Source organism: Macaca thibetana, chromosome 2 (genome assembly GCF_024542745.1).
Source record: "Macaca thibetana thibetana isolate TM-01 chromosome 2, ASM2454274v1, whole genome shotgun sequence".
In the NCBI taxonomy this organism is placed as follows: Eukaryota; Metazoa; Chordata; class Mammalia; order Primates; family Cercopithecidae; genus Macaca; species Macaca thibetana.
The window spans coordinates 95,534,364-95,555,405 of record NC_065579.1 but is presented as its reverse complement, the minus strand read 5'-3'; the positions used below and the strand labels follow the sequence as shown (position 1 = coordinate 95,555,405).

Here is a 21,042-nt window from a genome sequence, read left to right as displayed (position 1 = left end):
CTGAAATCCCAGCACTCTGGGAGTCTAAGGAAGGAGAATTCCTTGAACCCAGGAGTTCAAAACTAGCCTGGGCAACATAGGGAGGCTATATCTCTACCCCCAAAAAAAAAAAAAATGAGCTGGGCAAGATGGTGGTGTGTGCTTTTGTTCCCAGCTACTCAGGAGACTGAGGCAGGAGGATCACTTGAGCCCAGGAGGTTGAGGCTAGAGTGAGGTGTGATCATACCATACCACTGCACTCTAGCCTGGGCAACAGAGTGAGACCCTGTCTCAAAAAAAAAAAAAAAAAAAAAAAAAAAAAAGAAAGAAAAGAAAAGTAAAAAGTATTCAGCAGACTACTCAGGCTGACACCACCATCAAGCCAAATTTTACTGTGTTTTTTTGAGTACTAATACCATCTTCAACAAAATTTAAATGGTCTTATTTGTTAATTTTCAGCTTCCTAATGAAGATCCTGAGATTTTCGACATTTCATCCAAGTGCCTGTCTATACTGGTTCAGCTGTATGGAGGGGAAAACCCAGACAGCCTCTCTCCTGAAAATGTGGAAATTTTTGCTCATTTGCTGATATCCAAGGAGGACCCAAAGGAACAGAAGCTTCTGTTAAGGATTCTCAGAAGAATGGTGAGTTTACATAGAAACTGGGGACACTGGGTGGCTTTGCTGGCAGCCACAAGGGCAGTGAATAGCCATTTCTTGTACCTAATTTCAGATTTCCAGAAAATTTGCAAGAGTGGTAAAGAACTCCGGTCACCTTTCTTCTTAATCACCTGTTGTTGACATTTGTCATATACTGTTCATCTGCATATATACATATTTTTTCTGAACCATTTGGGAGTAAGTTAGAGACATTGTGCCTCTTACCTCTTAACATCTAAGTATGTATTTCCTAAAATAAAATTGATATTCTGTTACTTAAGTAATCAAAATCAGGAAATTTAACACTGATACAATTCCTTTACCAGTCTTCTGTCCATATTCTAGTTGGGTCAGCTGTCTCAGTAACTTTCATAGCTTTTTTCTGGTATAGGATACAGTCCAGGATTATGTATTTTGGTAGACATGTGTCTTTAATCTGGAATAGTCTTTCAGTCTTTGTCTTTCATGATATTTTTGAAGATTATAGGCCAGGTTTTGCTGGTTTTTTTTCCTCCCTCAGAGGCCTTGGGGGTCAGCGTGGCCTCCTCCCCCTGGAACGAAGCGCTGGAAGGGGCTTGAGTGAGCATGCAGTCCTATTCTCCTTTCATGTATTTATTTTTATTTTTTATTTTTTGAGACAGAGCCTAGCTCTGTTGCCCAGGCTGGAGTGCAGTGGCATGATCTTGGCTCACTGCAACTGACTAGAGCCCAGGCATTCTACATCTCTGTTGAGGCTGTGCGTCTGAGGGGTCTTCAGTTACCAGCCTCTCCTTAGAAGTGTCTCTGCTTTTCTTCCCACCTGGCCACCAACTGCCCTCTCCTGGGCCCACCTTGTGCATGGCAGCAGCGTCTTCACCAGCTTTTGTTGTCTGGCCTGGTCGGAGGGTACATTTGGCCACCTGTGTAGACCAGGTATTTTGTAGCATCTCCCTGAGTTTGGGTCTGTTTGATGTGTCTTCACGATTCGATTTGTGAGTACTCTAGAAGTAAATTGGTCCTTCTCAATCTATCACATCCAGAGGCTCTTGGTGGCTGTTTGCCCCTTACTGGTGGTGGTAATTTTGATCACTTGTTTTAATCAATGTGTAGTTAGTTATTATTATTTTGTAGTAGTTGCAAAATGGATGTTTTCTCATCCCCAGCATTTATAATTCCCAGCATTCCACTGTAAGGAAAAACTTCCCCTTCTGCTTCACTTATTTTATTTAAAAATGCATATATAGCTGAGGTCTATTTGAAAGTACTTTTGAAAACCTATTCTCTTTCTACAGTAAATCTTTCTCTGCTGATTTTGAAGGCCACTATTTACAGTAGCTAGTGTTGAAGTTAATAAAGGATGGGGGTTCTGTTCACTTGTCATCTTCTGGTTTGTCAGTCCGTGTTCACTTCTAGATCCTAGTACCTTGAGGTGTCCTTTGGCAGGTGGAAGCTGTGGATGTTCCAGAGAGTTGTACTTAAAATGACTTGCACCAATTTGATAAGTAGACAGTTGCGAGTGACCCAGCTGAACCTGCATGACAGGTGATGGGTGACAGAATTAGAAGGGAGATAAGGAGATTGACTCCCTCACTGCTGTATTGTGCTGCTGTGTGGATGTGACTCCCCTCAACCCCAAAACAAGACTTACTAATCTCAGCAGAGTCATTACCTGAGTTGCAGGATTATGATGGTCTAGTCCAGTTCCCCAAGTGTGGGATGAATACTTCTGAGGAGAGTAGGTTTTGGAGACGGTGCACCAGCCTAGCACTAGATGATGTGGAATCACGTAGTGAGGCAGTTATTTAATTTCTATTTTCTATTGGTCTTTCTGGTTATTCAAGGCAAAAGCCTCAGTTTGTTGTTGTGTCTTTAACACCTCTCTAATCCTTCAGAATTTCCCTTTTAACAGAGCAGGCCTCTCAAGCTCTCATCTTTTACAGTGGAGATGTTTCTTTAAAAAATTATTTAAAGAAAAAAGGTGAGTCAATCTGAAGACAAGTACTAGAGAATATAATAATACAAGTGATCTGTAGATATGGCAAAAGTGTGAATTTGGTAGAAAATGTCAAAAACTTGGAAAATATTGGTCTGATATCTGATATGGTTAAATTTTGTAGGGATCTATAGTCTCTTTGAAATTCAGGACCAGATTTTTTTTTTTTGAAACTTAGAATTTTCACATCTTTTTGGCATGGTACTTATACTGTATATTATATGATGCCCATAGGAGGCACTCAGGCAATGCCACCATAAGCACAGTAATATTTCTGTGGCAAAATGTATGAATATTTACACCAGGCAGAGGTAAATTAAGACCAAACATGGGCTCTTGTGAGTTCAGGTCAGGTTTTGCTACCATATGTGTTTTTGAACAATATGAAATATGTGTTTTGAACTTATGAAAAAAGATTCGGATTTTCAGAGCTCTCTAGATTTTAGAATTGCAGATATTATGGAAGTAAGTTATGTTATTTACTAAAACACTGATCAAACTAATCATACAGATTAATTAATAAGACTCCAACTTGTTCGAAATAAACAGATTCTACCGTCTTTTAGTTTGCTTTACTATTTAAAATGGCTTCTTTATAATATCTGACCTTCCTCATAGGGCCAGGTAGATTTTGCTTTGTGGAAGAAAAGTTGAATCCAAGTGATTTTTACCTTTGTATGCAAAAACAGAAGTTGATCCTGGTGCTGCTCATCTATTTTCTTTTTATTGTGGTAAAATGTATATAGCATAACATTTATCACTTGAATTATTTTTAAGTATGTGGTTCAGTGGCATTAAGCATATTCATATTGTTGTGCAACCATCACTATTATCCATCTCCACAACTTTTTCATCTTCCCAAACTGAAACTCTGTGCCTATTAAACAATAACTTCCCACTCCTCCTTCTCCCAGTGCCTGGTAACCACCATTCTACTTTGTTTCTATGAATTTGACTACTCTAGGTACCTCGTACAAGTGGAATTATACAATATTTGTCCTTTTATGTCTGGCTTGTTTCACTTATTGTAGTGGCTTCAAGGTTTATTCATGATGTAGCACATGCTAGAATTTCCTCCCTTTTTAGGGCTAATAATCCATTGTTATGTGTATACCACATTTTAAAAATGTATGATCCATTGATGGACATTTGTGTTGTTCCACCTTTTCTGTCCCATTTATTGATTTTTTAAAACTTATCTCTGTTATTATCAGAATTGGCTCATGGATTTTTCAGTGGGTTACTATCCACGGCTGCCCCAGATTTGGCTAATGGAAATGGCTTTCGGATGTCTGCTATGTCTTTTGACATTCTCCATCTTCTTCTTCTTCTTCTTTTTTTTTTTTTTTTTCTGGAGTGCTTTCAATCATAATGTGATATTCCAGGCTCATATTGTATTACTACTCCAGCCTTGGAATCAGGCATTTCTCCAAAGAACTATGGAGCCTTTCTGTGTGGTATTTAGGAAGTAAGATGCAAAAACGTTCTGGATTGGGATTAAAACAACTGTTTGTCTGCTTAGCAACAATAACAGAAATAGCCTGGACAGTCCCAAGATACTGTTTTCTACCCTCTTCTGGAGGGTACCTGTGAAGGTCACTCTAACTCTTTGATGTCTCTACTTTAGTTTTTCAAGAATGCCCATAATGTTTGCAGGCCTGCCATCTGTGATAAATGCCTCAAAATCTTCTGAAAACCTTCTGATTTACCCTGGGTAAGTCAATGTTGGGTCAAGTCATATAAAACATATAATCAGAGATTCTAGGGGCCCCAGTCAGCTCAGCTATGGCCTTGAACTTGCCCATCCTGAAGCTCAGTTCTAATTAAATGGAATACAGATGGTCTCCAGTTTACCATGGTTCAAATTAGGATTTCTCAACTTTGCATTGGTGCAAAACTGATGCTCATTTAGCAGAAACTGTATTTCAGGTACCCATACAACCGTTCTATTTTTTACTTTCAATATGGTCTTCAATAAATTACATGAGATACTCAATACTGTGTTACAAAATAGGCTTTGTATTAGATGATTTTGCTCAATTGCAGGCTAATGTAAGTGTTCTGAGCACATTTAAGGTACGCTGGGCCATGACGTTTGGCAGGTTAGGTATACTAAATGCATTTTTGACTTACATTATAATGGGTTTATTGGGAAGTAACCCCATCTGTACTGAGGTTAGTACATTTGAAGAGAAATAGCAGCAGGTTACCCAAAGAGGAGTGTGATACCACCTGTCTCATACTTCTGGACTGATTTAGTCCTCCTTCCTCTTTGTCCTTCTGTTCTCTGTTTTTAATTCTCTGGCAGCCATTGCTTTATAATTGTTGGCTTACTTTCTGTTCTTATCTTTACATTACCCTTGTTCCTGGGTGGTAATGTGGTCGGTCTTGTTATTTGTTGTATCTTCAGAATGTTATGGTGTCTGACGTGTAAAAGATGTTCATCAGTTGTTGGTTACTACTGTGTGGTAGTCTCTGTGTTAGGATTTTTGGTGGATTAATCTCCTTTAATCTTGACAGCATCCCTGGAGAACAGCTCCAGTGATTGTTCCCAGATCATTCCCATTTTATAGGTTATAACTTAAGGCTTAAGGAGCTTAAGTAATGTTCCCAAGGCCACCAACTAGGGAATGATAGAGCTGGTATCAAGCCCAGGTTGGATTGCCCCAGCCCATTCTCCTTCGAAGTAGCTGGCCCCAGGCTGCTGCTTTGCCAAGGACTGATCTGAATTCCTCAGGCATTTGTCAGGCAGAATTTGACTGAACTTTGATCCAGACAGCACCTGAGAGATTCATTCTTTTATTCATAGAAAAACAAGTAATGGATAGAGTTATGACTGTGTGCAAAGCACTGCACTGGAGATATTGAAACAGACACGATCTTGCTGCTCCCTGCCCTCAGGGATCTCTAGCCAGAGAGACATAGAAGCAACCAGCTTCATTACAAAACAGGATCCAATCAGTGCTACACTGGAGGAGCCAAGAAAGTTCCACAGGAACAATCATTCTGGGGAGGAAGTTGGCAAGACATGATGTTTAAACTGCGTATGGAAGAATGTGTTGGTATTCTACACACTGAGCAGGAAGAAGCACATCCTGAGCAAAGACCCAGAAATCCATGGAGCCAGATTGGGAAGACATAAGAATGGGCCAGGAAAAGCCAGAGCTTCACTGAACATTAACTTTAGGAGAATTTAGAGTTTAGACATTGTTGATGGAATTAAGAAATTCTGGTCTCTGAAAGAAAAGGCTGCTGGCAGCATCTTAATTGAATTAGTTTTCCTTACTGTGGAATAAAACTTTACCATAGTAGCTGTCACAGAATAGGTATTTAGCATTTACTGAGCTGAATAAGGAATGTTCATAAAATACAGCGTTTTTGTTATTGGCAGTTCATTTTTGGTCTTCAGTCCATATTGGGAGCTCGTGTTAGTACTTTGTAGACACACCTAGGTCAGACTGAGAAGGACCATAAAATACATTTAGTTATCCCATAGTCTGAAGCTTCAGTCTTCTCCACAGTAGCCCTGCCAAGTTTCTGAAGACTGCATGAGATTGGATATGCATATGGATAGAGGACAGGAACTTGAGTGATATAAGGAACACATGCAAAAATTTCCTGTGACTTTGGGGAGACCCAACTCTCAGGCTCGGCTCACTGGAGCAGAAGAATCAGATTCCGTAGAGATACAGAGCCATTCTAGATTTATTACCTGGTGCCAGTAATTGGATTAAGGAGGCCTGACAAATGCATTTTCTTGACCATAAGAAGTTGGGGAGGAAAAGACAAGTTCCCTGAGGACCTAGTCAGAGGATATTCATTAAGTACCCACTCCCACCAGGAGCACATCTAAAAAGAAGAGTATTCTAAGCTGATGGGGTCATCTCTTTTAAAACCCTGATGGAAGAGTGGCCTCCTGTGCCCAAAGCTGAGCGAGTCTGGATGGATTCAGAGGGCAAGCCCAAGATACTTTTGACTCCATAATTTACAGGTAATGAGCATGTCAGTGACTGGTAAACCATGGTTGTTAGAGAATCATATTGGGGAATCATGTGGCAGATCCCTCCCTGTGAATCACAGCAAGGGTCCTGGATTCTTGACTTTTCTGTTTAAAGTCCCAATCTTGTGACAGTCACTTTCTAAAACTATAATTTTCACTAACAAATTAAAGAAATAGAATGTTTAATTTCTGCTAATAGAGATGGGATGTGTTTTGCCTCTAGGGTGCTCTTTCTTATTTAGTCTGTATTTAGAACATCCGGAGAATGTTGAAGAAACCTAACGATTTAATTATCTGCTGTAATTTAAGAGGAAGTTGGGAGGTTTTATAATTATACTTTCTGCTTTAGCTTTAAAAATGTGATGGAAATCCTTCAAGTGTCTCCCAAGTTTACCTTTCCCTTAAACTGGATATCAGTGGGAGTTTTCCCAGGGCAATGATTGTAGATTAGCTACTTGTCTCTTAATTAAAGCTAGCTTACTCCAACACTCAAAATATTGACTACACACGAACCACCACAGATTTGTTCTGTGCCTAAAATTGGCTTAAATATATGCTATCAACTACTCTCTGAAAGCAGAAAAATAGTCCATGGGAGGGTGACTATAATATGCTGATGTTACTAACTCCCTGTTGCCTTCTCACCCATCTACCTGGTGCAGCAGAGGTGGAAGGAGTGTGATTTGCAATAACTCTCTAAAGATGAATAGTATTAAGGATTTGTTACAAATACCTGTTCCATGAAGAATCTTTATCCTGTGGTCTTCAGAAAGTCTTGCTCTGCTCACTATCATTTTCCTTCTGAATTCTCATATAGGTCACCGGCCCCTCTCATTCCACATGAGAACACGCATGTTATGTTGCTGAAAATGAGTGTAATATAGCATTTCTTTATGTACAGAGTCGTTACATTTTTAAAGAGACCAGATGAGGAAACTAGGAGTTCTGCAGCCATTCTTTTAATATTTTAGCACCAGGTTGGGCTGTAGAATTTAGAATCAGAAGAGGCACTGTTTCTCCTAGAAAAGTAAAGAAATATTCCTTGAGATATAATAAAAAGGTGAAATTATACCTCTCTCCCTCCTATTTTTCTTGTGGTTAAGACCTTCTATTCTTGACTTGTATTCTTAAAGGAGAAAAGAATGGGGATTGATGTAAAACCAGTAAAATTTCTAAGAGAAACACTATGCACCCAAATGAGTTAAACGTAAATTTAATCAATTTTATGAAATCTGGTTTTTTAGAAGATTTCCTAAAACCCTGAGACGATGCTCTTAAGCGTTTCTGAAAGAGATCTTTTATTGAATCCATACACACCCATTTGCAGTTCCACTGGAGAGGCATTCTCTGCCACTGATTGCCATAGGGTTTGCAAGTTAATTTGGGAACTCTTTGAATGATTTTGTTGTATCTTTCCAACAAAGAAAAGAAACATGGATGGCACTGGATGATATTATGTTAAATGAAATAAGCCAGGCACAGAAAGATAAACACCGCATGTTTTCACTCATATGTGGAAGCTAAAAAAAGTTGCTCTCATAGAAGTAAAAAGTAAAACAGAGGATTCTAGAGGCTGGGAAGGGAAGGGAAGGGTGATGGGAGGAAGGATAGGGAGAGATTTGTTAAAGGATACAAAATTACAGCTAAATAAGAGGAATAAGTCCTAGCACTCTATACCATTGTAGGATGACTATAGTTAATAATAAAACACAGTTTCAAAGAGCTAGAGAAAGATACTGAACATTTTCAACGCAAGGAAATGATAAATGTTTTAAATGATAGATATCCTAATTACCTTGATCTGACCACTATACATTATATGTATTGAAACATCACTGTGTACCTCATGAATATGTACACTAATAATTTGCCAATTTTTAAAAAAGTCTATTAAAGAAAAAGAAATATAGTGCCTAAAATTTTTACGTAATTCCCTGAAGAGATATTCCTGAGATTTTGAGCAAGGCAGATTCAGAAAATGGCTAGTGGAACAGAGTCATTTATAGCCAGTCCTTCTCAGGACTCAGACCTCAGTGTTACTATGATAAAATGATAGTCCACCTCCAGAGCGTTGAGGAAATATATAGATCTTTCCCATAGGTATCGACAAGATCACATGTCACAGGATGTGACAGAGAAAGCTTCCTTAAGGTCCATCTGAACATGTCTCATTTCCCCACACATCAGCTCTCTACTTTCCTCCTCACTTGGGTTCTCCTCCTAGTATCTGCAGTTTGATTCCATATAAGGATGTATGATCTAGAACCATTGCAAGAGGCATTGAATAGGAAAAAATCAACCAGGTCTGATTGAGTATAGGTCTCTGAGGCAGGGGAATGTGAGCTAAGTGTGGCTCTAGATTCGTGGACCACAAATTGAACACAAAGGGTCAACAAAAGTTTTAGGTGGTTCTGGGTTCTCTGGTTTGGCTGTGGTTCCAATTCTCCCTCTGTTCTTATATTCAAGTGATTCAAACGTTTGTTTCCTGCCTGACTTTTGAGAAAACTGGAGTCTGTGGACCCCACTTCATGGGAATTCCTAATCCAAATACCTGGAATATAATTAGTACCTTCAGTAGAGGTAGAGAAAAACCCATTTAATATGGTAAGTTTAATTTTACACATGTTCAGTTAAAAATAACAAATAACACCTTGAAAAAGTGATCTGGTGTTTGAAAATTAGGGTGGATGAATATGAAAGGCCACAAAATGAAATGCAAAATTAGATTCTAGTTGTAAAAAAAAGGAATATGTATATAAGAGTTATCAATATTGAGATAATAGCTAAATCCACAAGAGTGGAGTCATTAATTCGTTCAGCAGTAGTATATTGAGCATCTGTTATGAGCCAAACATGGAAGTGCTGAAGGTATAATACATGAAGAACAAGACAGGCAACCCCTCTGCTCTCATGAAGTTTATGACCTGAATGGCTGAATACAGTATATTTCTTCCCAGAAATGGTATAAAGGATAATAATAAGCATCCAGGGTCGAGATTTGGAAAATATTGTCAGTTAAGGAGGTTGAAAAGTTTCATGTGTGTTTTAAAGATAAAACAATGTGAAAGTCAGCTTAGTGGAATAGACAGAATGTGGCCTAGGAGCCCATAGCCCTGAGTTCCAATCTCAGCTCTTCAGTCAACTACTTTTACTGCCATAGACAAGACACAACCTCTCTAAGTTTCACTACTGACAAAGCAAGCAAGTTGATTGAGATTTGTGTTTTTCCAACTACACATCATGATCCACTGAAAGCAATTTAAAGTTTCATAGTGCAGCATTTGTTATTTAAATAAAAATGAAATAGAACAGAATAACAAATCTTAATGTGTTGTTCATAGGATATTGCTTTGTGAAACTTTTTTTCCCCGTTTTCTGCATCTGTTTGCACATGTGGCTGTGTGTACCAAGTTGTGATATGAATTTTCTTTTTAATTTTAGAGACATAATTTCACTCTGTTGCCCAGGCTAGTTGCCTTCCCTTCCTATTTTTTTTTCCAATCTGTCATTTGTAGCCCCTGTGCAGCATAATTTTCCTTCTGTTATGATATCTTTTCTCAAGAGATTCAGGTCCCCTACTCCCTTCCTGTAATCCTAGCACATAAAATTTTTTCCCTGCTCTCTCTATAGCGTCTTCTGCTCTTTCAGATTTCTATTGCCATTGGTGATACTTTTACTCTTCTTTTTATTATAAAAAGTCTCAAAATCCAAGAAAAGATGAAAGAGTCATAGGATGAGCACCTGTGTAATCAAGAATTAAGAATTATCATTTTACCATATTTCTGTTGTGTGTATGTGTTTTCTAAATCATGTGAAAGTGAAGACATTATGGAACTTGGTCTCTAACCATAATACCATTATCACAACTAAGAAAATTAACAATTTCATATCATTAATATCTACTTAATCCTTTTTTTTTTTTTTTTTTTTTTTTTTTTTTTTGAGACAAGGTCTCACTCTGTTGTTCAGGCAGGAATGCAGTGGTGCCCTCATGGGGACTGCAGCCTTGACCTCAGGGGCTCAGTTGATTATCTCACCTCAGCCTTCCAAGTAGCTGGGACTACAGGCATGCACCACTGTGCCCAGCTAATTTTCTTTTTTTAAAGATAAAGGCTGGGTGCAGTGGCTAACACCTGTAATCCCAGCACTTTGGGAGGCTGAGGTGGGCAGATCACCTGAGATCGGGAGTTCAAGACCAACCTGGCTAACATGGTGAAACCCAATCTCTACTGAAAATACAAAAAGTAGCCAGGCGTGATGGTGGATGCCTGTACTCCCAGCTGCTCAGGAGGCTGAGGCAGGAGAATTGCTTGAACCTAGGAGGCAGAGGTTGCAGTGAGCCGAGATCACGCCACTGCACTCCAGCCTGGGCGACAGAGTGAGACTCTGTCTTGAAAAAAATATATATAGAGAGAGACAGGCTCTACAGCCATACCACCCTGAATGCACCCAATCTCATCTGATCTCAGAAAAACAGAAATAGGGTTTCGCTATGTTGTCCAGGCTGGTCTTGAACTGGGCTCAAGTGATTGCCTGCCTCAGCCTCCCAAAATGCTAGTATTATTAGTTGTCAAAAAATGACTATTATAGTCTTTTGTTTTTAAGCCACATTCCAACCAAGGCTCACATACTGAATTTATTATTGTTTCCTTGTCTCTTTTAATCTAGAAGAAGAATTCTTTTTTTTTCTTATGAAATTGACTTTTTGAAAAGCCTAAGTCACTTGTCTTATGGAATATCCCATACTCTGCAAGTAGAATGATTGTTTCCTCATGATATTTTGGGTCACAATGTCCCGTTGATAGTGGCCCCTTATACTGTATCATATTGAGAAGCATGTGATGTCAGTCATCTCCACTTTTAGTGATGCTAAGTTTAATTGCTTGGTTAAGAGGGCACCTGCCACATGTCTCCACTATGCAGGTGTGTGTTTCCCTTGCAATCACTAAGGCATGCTTGGAGAGATACATTGGAACCGTGTGAATATTCCTATTTCCCACATTGACTTTTTAAAGTAAAGGGTAAAAACTATAAAAATTTGATAATATTTATGGAGCAAAATGGTTAATTTTAATGCCTGAGGGGAAATATTTAAAATGTGGAAAGGACCAATCTATTTTTCTTGGTAACAGATATAATAACTCTCAAAAAGGGAGAAGAGTTGCTGGGAATACTGCTTCCTTCTATGATATTAATTCATTGAGAATCTACCCACTATAAGTTGTAAGTAAAAAGCTAAGAGTCCCTGGTGCTTTGCGCTCTGCAGCCTCCTGAGAACCAAGGGAAGTGGTGGGAGAAACACAAAAGAAAGCTCACTGTGAGGGACCATTTATTTATTCAACCCCTGAATATTTCCATTTAAAGGGAATTATTATCTGGTTCAAATAATAGTAATTGTAAATTCCTACAGTGTTTTCCTGATGCATGGTAATCATTTTGACCATCATCAACTTCACTGTGCAGCTTTTGCTGTGCAGAATGCTACAGATTCCTTTGGTAATTTGGGATGTCTTTAATGTCATGCCCTTAACAAAACCAGTCTCAGAACAATTAGCATTTAAAGCAAGTTAAGTATTAGAATGAACATGTTTGAAAAATACTTCCAGGCCAGGCATGGTGGGTCACGCCTGTAATCCCAGCATTTTGGGAGACCGAGGAAGGTGGATCACCTGAGGTCAGGAGTTCGAGACCAACCTGGCCAACATGGTGAAAACCTGTCTCCGCTTAAAATATAAAAATTAGCCAGGCGTGGTGTCAGGCGCCTGTAATCCTAGCTACTCAGGAGGCTGAGGCAGGAGAATCGCTTGAACCAAGGAGGTGGAGGTTGCAGTGACCCGAGATTGCGCCATTGCGCTCCAGCCTGGGCGACAACAGTGAAACTCTGTCTCAGAAAAGAAAAAAAAAAGAAAAAGAAAAATACCGCCTTGTGGTTGTAAACAGCAATGGCAATTTTTTGAGGGACCTTCTGTTATGAATACCTACACTAAATATTTTTAAATTTCGTTTTTTAAATAATTTAAATACAATTTTTCTTTAATATATATTAATTGTAAGAAATGAATTCCATCAATTGAAATAAACAATAACTAATATCCACATTATGTTCGTAGGGATATATCTCTTTCCTTAGCAAGACTGTTTCTAGGTAGATACACTATATATAAAGCAAATAACCAGAGTTTGGTATCAGGTTTTAAATAATCACAGAAAAATATAAGGAGAATAGTTCAGTTGATAATTACAATATGTGTCCAAGAGAATATTTTAAGTTCAAGCTGTGAGATGAGTTTAATTGAATCATATCATGTAAAGTATGACTCTTGTTTTTTTGTAAACTAGTATCTTGAATTCAGTCAACAGAACTACTCCAAGGTTTAGGTATATTATTTGATAACACAGGAGTTCCTTTTTGTTCCAGAATAAGTGATAATGGAAAACTAACCACTTAATGTAGATTCATTTAAACTGGCAATCTAACAATTACGGTACATAATGACAAAAGGTTTCATTGGGATTTAATCTCAAAATATGAAACTAACATTTATCAAAGTGAATTTGATTTGTCTTTTAACAATGTTATGAAGTCATTCTAATGAGTTATTCAGCATTTTTCAGTACCACACAGAAAAAGTCCTCAGTAAGACAGAGTGACCACTCACTCAACAAGTAAATATTGAGTGACTGCTCTGTGGCACCCACGGTTCTCAATGTTGGGGATACAGCAGGGAACAAGACAGACAGAAAACCCTGCTCTAATGGAGCTTGCTAAGAGAGTGACATGATAGCCACATTTATGAAGTAAACTATGTCGTATTTTACGTAGGGAAAGCACTAAGAAGAAAAATAAAGAGAGAAAGGAAAATAGGAAAGACAGCAGGCTATTTGCAGCTTTTAGATAATGTGACTAGGGAAGGCCTCCCTGAGATGACATCTGAGTAAAGACTGAAAGAAGTAGAGAAAGCAGCCAGGGAGTGTTTGGAGCAGGGGAATAGCAAGTGCTAAGGCCACAAGGCAGGTATATCCCTCGTATGTTCTAGGGACTGTAAGGAAGCCCCTGTGTCCAGAGCAAACTGAGCAAGAAGGAGACACATAGGATGTGAGGGAGACAACAGGGAAGGGTGTCGTGGAGGAAAGAGGTTACAAAGGCCCTGTAAACCCTTGTAAACACTGGCCTTTATCCTCAGTGAAGTGGAAGCCTTTGGAGGGTTTCGAGCTGAAGGGATAGACAGTCTGGCTGCTGCATTGAGAGTAGTCATCGAAGAGGGTGAAGGATAAGAGATATATGTCAGGAGGCTGCTATATCGGGAGAGTCCTGATCATGACTTGGAGGGAGTAAAAAGTGGTTATATTTTGGATAGATCTTGAAAGCAGAACCAATAGAATTTGCTGACATATTAGTTGGAGACTAGGAAAGAAATACTGAAAGATGATTCCAATTTTGGCCTAAGACAAAACTGAGATGGCTAAAACTGCAAGAGGAGCTGATTTGAGGGCAGAGAGAAAACCAGGAGCTCAGTTGAACATTTTACATTTAAGATGCCTGTTGGACATCCATCTGGAAATGGCAAGCTGGCAGTTGGCTCTTCAGGCCTGGAATTCCAACAGAGGGAGGTCTGGACTTGAACAGAATGGTATCGGAATGTGGAATGCTTGAATGTAGATTCCGGAGGTTGCCAGTTAATGGTAATGACCAGGTATAGGTTAAAACAAGGGGAGTGAATCAAGTGTGGAGGAGGACAAGATCACTGGAGGGAAAGCCAAAGAAATGAGTAGTTTTGGAAGGACCCTCTCTGTGGACTTTGAAATGACCAAGCACTTGATAAGGGTGGTGTTGAAGACACTGACAGTGAGCTGGGGAATGGGAGTGTGAGCGACCTGATAATCCACAGATAACTGCCACAGGTAAGAGTAGAAGGTGTTCTCTGGTGACATAAGATTTAAAGCTGGGGGAAGAGGGGCACGGGATGCATGGAGGAGGGGTGGAGAATGACCAGGAAGCTTCTGTGAGAACCAAGGAGGTTTCTCCGGGCCCAGCAGCTCAGGAGTATGAAAGACACATGTAAGAGGAGCCTATCACGAGGGAAAAGCCCAGTTTCAGTTACAGCAAAAAAAGTGAAAGGCGCATCCTAGGAAGAGACTGAGGATAAAGGAGGTCTTGCTGGTGCCTCTGTCCAAAAGGCACAGTGAGTAGAAGGGATTCGAGAGGAGGGGTGAAGATGAGAATCAGAGTATAGAATATACAGAGCCTCATAGAGATGAGAGCCCAGGGGAATAAGGCTGACCTGGGGGGCCTGGGCTTTACATGGCGACCTACATAAACTTGGACACAATGAGGAATGAGTTTGGCCTTGACTGTCCCAGGCCAACTGGATGGGTGAGGCTGTGAGTGAGCCTTGCTGGAGCCTGAATAGTTCTGGGACAACTCCTGACTCCAGCCAGGACAGAGGTGACCCCTACCCAGAAGGCCTGTGTTCCCTATGTCCCTGCCCCTGGGAATCAGCAGAGATGCAGTCTTACTCTGAGGGTATGGTAAGAAGGCCTATAGATGGATCTTTTTGCTCCATCACTTGGGGCTTTACCAGTGATTCTAAACTTCCTTGTATATCATCTTTTACATTATCAAAATTGCATAATGGCATGTTATAACATTCTTCATACTTAACCTTTCCAGCCCCATCATAAAAATGAGTCTCTTATTGTAAAACTATGTAAGATCTTCCTCAGTTTTCCCTTGCTGTTCAAACTAGCATTGTTTTGAATTGCCTGTCTTTTGAATTGTCTTGTTTTCACCCTTGAAGAGATTTTTCTCTTCTCCAACTGTTAATCATCTAGTTTTATGTTTATCTGTCAGACCCTCACTCATCAAAGACTTTGGTGTAATTCTTCTATCATCACTGGCACTGATTTTATGAAATCTCACATCTTTTGCAAGATTTTAATTTTTTTCTTCACTTTGGTATGTGACCACGTGAGAGCCAACTACTCATCAATTTATCAGTGCACTTGTTTATGCCCCTAAAGACTTGGGTTTCCCTAATCAATCAGACTTCCTGGGAACTAAGGAATTGAAAATAAATATGTAATACGTATCCTCTGCCACTCTCACTACCCATTTAGCATAGCAAACCTATGATCCCACATGCATACATAGTTTCTATTTAAGAATTTGCCTTTAAAATCAAGTATCATAGCAAATGACCTTTTTGATCTGTGTCAGTGCTCACTTACTTTGATTTTTAAAAAATATTTTTGGCTTCTAGTGGTGATGAGTAAGGTTGAGCTAAACCACATGGTCTCCTTCCAGTATTTCTGCTCAGAACATTTAGGAGATGGCTGGGCAAGGGTTGGTGCCCCACACATATGTCACAGATCAGGTCTCATTGGCATTTTAGACAATTGTGCCAGACTTTCTAGACTGGTATCCCAGTGATGGCCATAAAATTGTTATTGAGGCTTGTTTAACGTTTTCTGTGTCAGGGATTAGTCTTTTCCAACACCATTGTTAAAGGAAATGTTTTGAAAGTGTTCCTGAGAATTATTTCTCATGGCATCTTGATTTCCTTTTTCAGTTGAAAGCATGCTGCTATCATGACCCTCCTTGAAGCAAGTAATGATTAGGTCTCTCATTTCAAATTATTCTGCTTCCATTTCCAATGTATACATATAACATTTTTATCCATTCTCCAAAGAAAGTTTCAGAGTTCCATACAGTACATATATTTTTTAGGATACTGAACACTTTTTTTTCTTGTTTCACTTTTTTTAAAAAATAAATACTTTAAGTTCTGGGATACATGTACAGAATGTGCAGGTTTATTACATAGGTATACATGTGCCATGGTGGTTTGTTGTACCCATCAACTCGTCATCTACATTAGGTATTTCTCCTAATGCCAGCCCTCCCCTTGCCTCCCATCCCTCCACAGGCCCTGGTGTGTGGTATTCCCCTCCCTGTGCCCGTATGCTCTCATTGTTCAACTCCCACTTATGAGTGAGAACATGTGGTGTTTGGTTTTCTGTTCCTGCGTTAGTTTGCTGAGAATGATGGTTTCCAGCTTCATTCATGTCCCCGCAAAGGACTTGAACTCATTCTTTTTATGGCTATGTAGTATTCCATGGTGTAAATGTGCCACATTTTCTTTATCCAGTCTATCATTGATGGGCATTTGGGTTGGTTCCAAGTCTTTGCTATTGTGAATAGTGGTGCAATAAACAATAAACATATGTGTGCATGTGTCTTTATAGTAGAATGATTTATGATCCTTTGGGTATATACCCAGTAAAGGGATTGCTGGGTCAAATGGTATTTCTAGTTCCAGATCCTTGAGGAATTACCACACTGTCTTCCACAATGGTTGAACTAATTTACACTCCCATCAACAGTGTAAAAATTTTCCTATTTCTCCACATCTTCTCCAGCATCTGTTGTTTTCTGACTTTTTAATGATCGCCATTCTAACTGGCACAAGATGGTATCTCATTGTGGTTTTAATTTGCATTTCTCTAATGACCAGAGATGATGAGCTTTTTTTCACATGTTTGTTGGCCACATAGATGTCTTCATTTGAAAAGTGTCTGTTCATATCCTTCGCCCATTTTTTGATAGGGTTGTTTGTTTTTTTCTTGTAAATTTGTTTAAGTTCCTTGTAGATTCTGGATATCAGCCCTTTATCAGATGGATAGATTGCAAAAATTTTCTCCCATTCTGTAGGCTGCCTGTTCACTCTGATGCTAGTTTCTTTGCCAATGCAGTAGCTCTTTAGTTTAATTAGATCCCATTTGTCAATTTTGGCTTTTGTTGCTATTGCTTTTCATGTTTTACTCATGAAGTCTTTGCCCATGCCTATGTCCTGAACGGTATTGGCTAGGTTTTCTTCTAGGGTTTTTATGGGTTTAGGTCTCACATTTAAATATTTAATTCATCATGAGTTAATTTTTGTATAATGTGTAGGGAAAGGGTACAGTTTCAGTTTTCTGCATATGATGGCTAGCCAGTTTTCCCAGCACCATTTATTAAATAGGGAATCCTTTGCCCATTTCTTGTTTTTGTCAGATTTGTCAAAGATCAGATGGTTGTAGATGTGTGGTGTTAGTTCTGTGGCCTCTGTTCTATTCCATTGGTGTATATATCTGTTTTGGTACCAGTATCGTGCTGTTTTGGTTACTGTAGCCTTGTATAGTTTGAAGTCAGGTAGTGTGATGCCTCCAGCTTTGTTCTTTTTGCTTAGGATTGTCTTGGCTATACAGACTCTTTTTTGGTTCCATGTGACTTTTAAAGTAGTTTTTTCTAATTCTGTGAAGAAAGTTAATGGTAGCTTGATGGGAATCGCATTGAATCTATAAATTACTTTGGGCAGTATGGCCGTTTTCACAATATTGATTCTTCTTATCCATGACCATGGAATGTTTTTCCATTTGTTTGTGTCCTCTCTTACTTCCTTGAGCAGTGGTTTGTAGTTCTCCTTGAAGAGATCCTTCCCATCCCTTGTAAGTTGGATTCCTAGGTATTTTATTCTCTTTATAGCTGTTGTGAATGGGAGTTTGCTCATGATTTGGCTCTCTGTTTGTCTATTACTGGTGTATAAGAATGCTTGTGATTTTTGCACATTGATTTTGTATCCTGAGACTTTGCTGAAGTTGCTTATCAGCTTAAGGAGATTTTGGGCTGAGACGATGGGGTTTTCTAAATATACAGTCATGTCATGTGCAAACAGAGATAATTTGACTTCCTCTCTTCCCATTTGAATACCCTTTATTTCTTTCTCTTGCCTGATTACCCTGGTCAGAACTTCCAATATTATGTTGAATAGGAGTGGTAAGAGAGGGTATCCTTGTCTTGTGCCGGTTTTCAAAGGGAATGTTTCCAGCTTTTGCCCATTCAGTATGATATTGGCTGTGGGTTTGTCATAAATAGCTCTTATTGTTTTCAGTTATGTTCCGTCAATACCTAGTTTATTGAGTGTTTTTAGCGTGAAGTGGTGTTGAATTTTGTCAAAGGCCTTTTCTGCCTCTATTGAGATAATCATGTGGTTTTTGTCATGGGTTCTTTTTATGTTTTGGATTACATTTATTGACTTGCATATGTTGAAGCAGGCTTGCATCCCAGGGATTAAGCCAACTTGATCATGGTGGATAAGCTTTTTGATGTGCTGCTGGATTCCATTTGCCAGTATTTTATTGAGGATTTTCACATTGATGTTCATCAGGGATATTGGCCTGAAATTTTCTTTTTTTGTTGTGTCTCTACCAGGTTTTGGTATCAGGATGATGCTGGCCTCTTAAAATGAGGTAGGGAGGAGTCCCTGTTTTTCTATTGTTTAGAATAGTTTCAGAAGGAGTAATACCAGCTCCTCTTTGCACCTCTGGTAGAATTCAGCTGTGAATCTGTCTGGTCCTGGGCTTTTTTTTTTTTTTTTTGCTTGGAAGGCTATTAATTACTGCCTCAATTTCAGAACTTGTTATTGGTCTATTCAGGGATTCAACTTCTTCTTGGTTTAGTCTTGGGAGGGTGTGTGTGTCCAGGAATTTATCCATTTCTTCTAGATTTTCTAGTTTATTTGCGTAGAGGTGTTTATAGTATTCTCTGATGGTAGTTTGTATTTCTGTGGGATCCGTGGTGATACCCCCTTTGTCATTTTTTATTGTGTCTATTTGATTCTTCTCTCTTTTCTTCTTTATTAGTCTGGCTAGCAGTCTATCTATTTTGTTAATCCTTTTAGAAAACCAGCTCCTGGATTCATTGATTTTTTGAAAGGTTTTTTGTGTCTCTATTTTTTCAGTTTTGCTTTGATCTTAGTTATTTCTTGCCTTCCGCTAGCTTTTGAATGTGTTTGCTCTTGCTTCTCCATTTCTTTTAATTGTGATGTTAGGTTGTTGATTTTAGATCTTTCCCGCTTTCTCCTGTGGACATTTATTGCTATTAATTTCCCTCTAAACACTGCTTTAGGAGTGTCCCAGATATTCTGGTACATTGTATCTCTCTTCTCATTGGTTTCAAAGAACTTCTTTATTTCTGCCTTAATTTTGCTGTTTACCCAGTAGTCATTGAGTAGTATGTTGTTCAGTTTCCATGTAGCTGTGCGGTTTTGAGTGAGTTTCTTTAATCCTGAGTTCTAATTTGATTGCACTGTGGTCTGAAAGACTGTTTGTCTTGATTTCCATTCTTTTGCATGTGCTGAGGAGTGTTTTACTTCCAATTATGTGGTCAATTTTAGAATAAGTGCTATGTGGTGCTGAGAAGAATGTGTATTCTGTTGATTTGCGGTGGCAAGTTCTGTAGATGTGTATTAGGTCCACTTGGTCCCTAGCTGAATTCAAGTCCTGAATATCCTTATCAATTTTCTGTTTCATTGATCTGTCTAATATTGACAGTGGGGTGTTAAAGTCTCCCACTGTTATTGTGTGGGAATCTAAGTCTCCTTATAGGTCTCTAAGAACTTGCTTTATGAATCTGGGTGCTCCTGTTTTGGGTGCATATATATTTAGGATAGTTAGCTCTTCTTGTTGTGTTGATCCCTTTACTATTATGTAATGCCCTTCTTTGTCTTTTTTGATGTTTGTTGGTTTAAAGTCTCTTTATTCAGAGACTAGGATTGCAACCCCTGCTTTTGTTTGCTCTCCATTTGCTTGGTAAATCTTCCTTCATCCCTTTATTTTGAGCCTATGAGTGTCTTTGCATATGAGATGGGTCTCCAGAATACAGCACACCGATGGGTCTTGACTCTTTATGCAATTTGCCAGTCTGCACCTTTTAATTGGGGCATTTAGCCTGTTTACATTTAAGGTTAATATTTTTATGTGTGAATTTGATCCTGTCGTTATGATGCTAGCTCATTATTTTGCCCATTAGTTGATGAAGTTTCTTCATAGTGTCAGTAGTCTTTACATTTTGGTTTGTTTCTGCAGTGGCTAGTACTGGTTTTTCCTTTCCATATTTAGTGCTTCCTTCAGGAGCTCTTATAAGGCAGGCCTGGTGGTGTCAAAATCCCTCAGCATTTGCTTGTAAGTAAAGGGTTTTATTTCTCCTTCACTTGTGAAGCTTAGTTTGACTGGATATGAAATTCTGGGTTGAAAATTCTTTTCTTTAAGAATGTTGGGCCGAGCGTGGTGGCTCAAGCCTATAATCCCAGCACTTTGGGAGGCCGAGACGGGTGGATCACGAGGTCAGGAGATCGAGACCATCCTGGCTAACCCGGTGAAACCTGTCTCTACTAAAAAATACAAAAAACTAGCCGGGCGAGGTGGCAGGCACCTATAGTCCCAGCTGCTCGGGAGGCTGAGGCAGGAGAATGGCATAAACCCGGGAGGCGGAGCTTGCAGTGAGCTGAGATCCGGCCACTGCACTCCAGCCTGGGCGACAGAGCGAGACTCCGTCTCAAAAAAAAAAAAAAAGAAAATGTTGAATATTGGCCCCCACTCTTTTCTGGCTTGT

General features: G+C 39.2%; 1 protein-coding gene across 5 annotated transcripts in view; it reads left to right on the top strand.

Moving 5' to 3' along the window:
• The window catches only part of ULK4 (unc-51 like kinase 4), a 709,752-nt gene that overhangs the window by 562,888 nt on the left and 125,822 nt on the right, over positions 1 to 21,042 (top strand). For all 5 annotated transcript variants that reach the window (XM_050780350.1, XM_050780346.1, XM_050780348.1 and 2 more), the window contains one exon: positions 439 to 624. In XM_050780350.1, the coding sequence (XP_050636307.1) occupies positions 439 to 624 (186 nt within the window). The remainder of the gene's footprint in view (positions 1 to 438; positions 625 to 21,042) is intronic.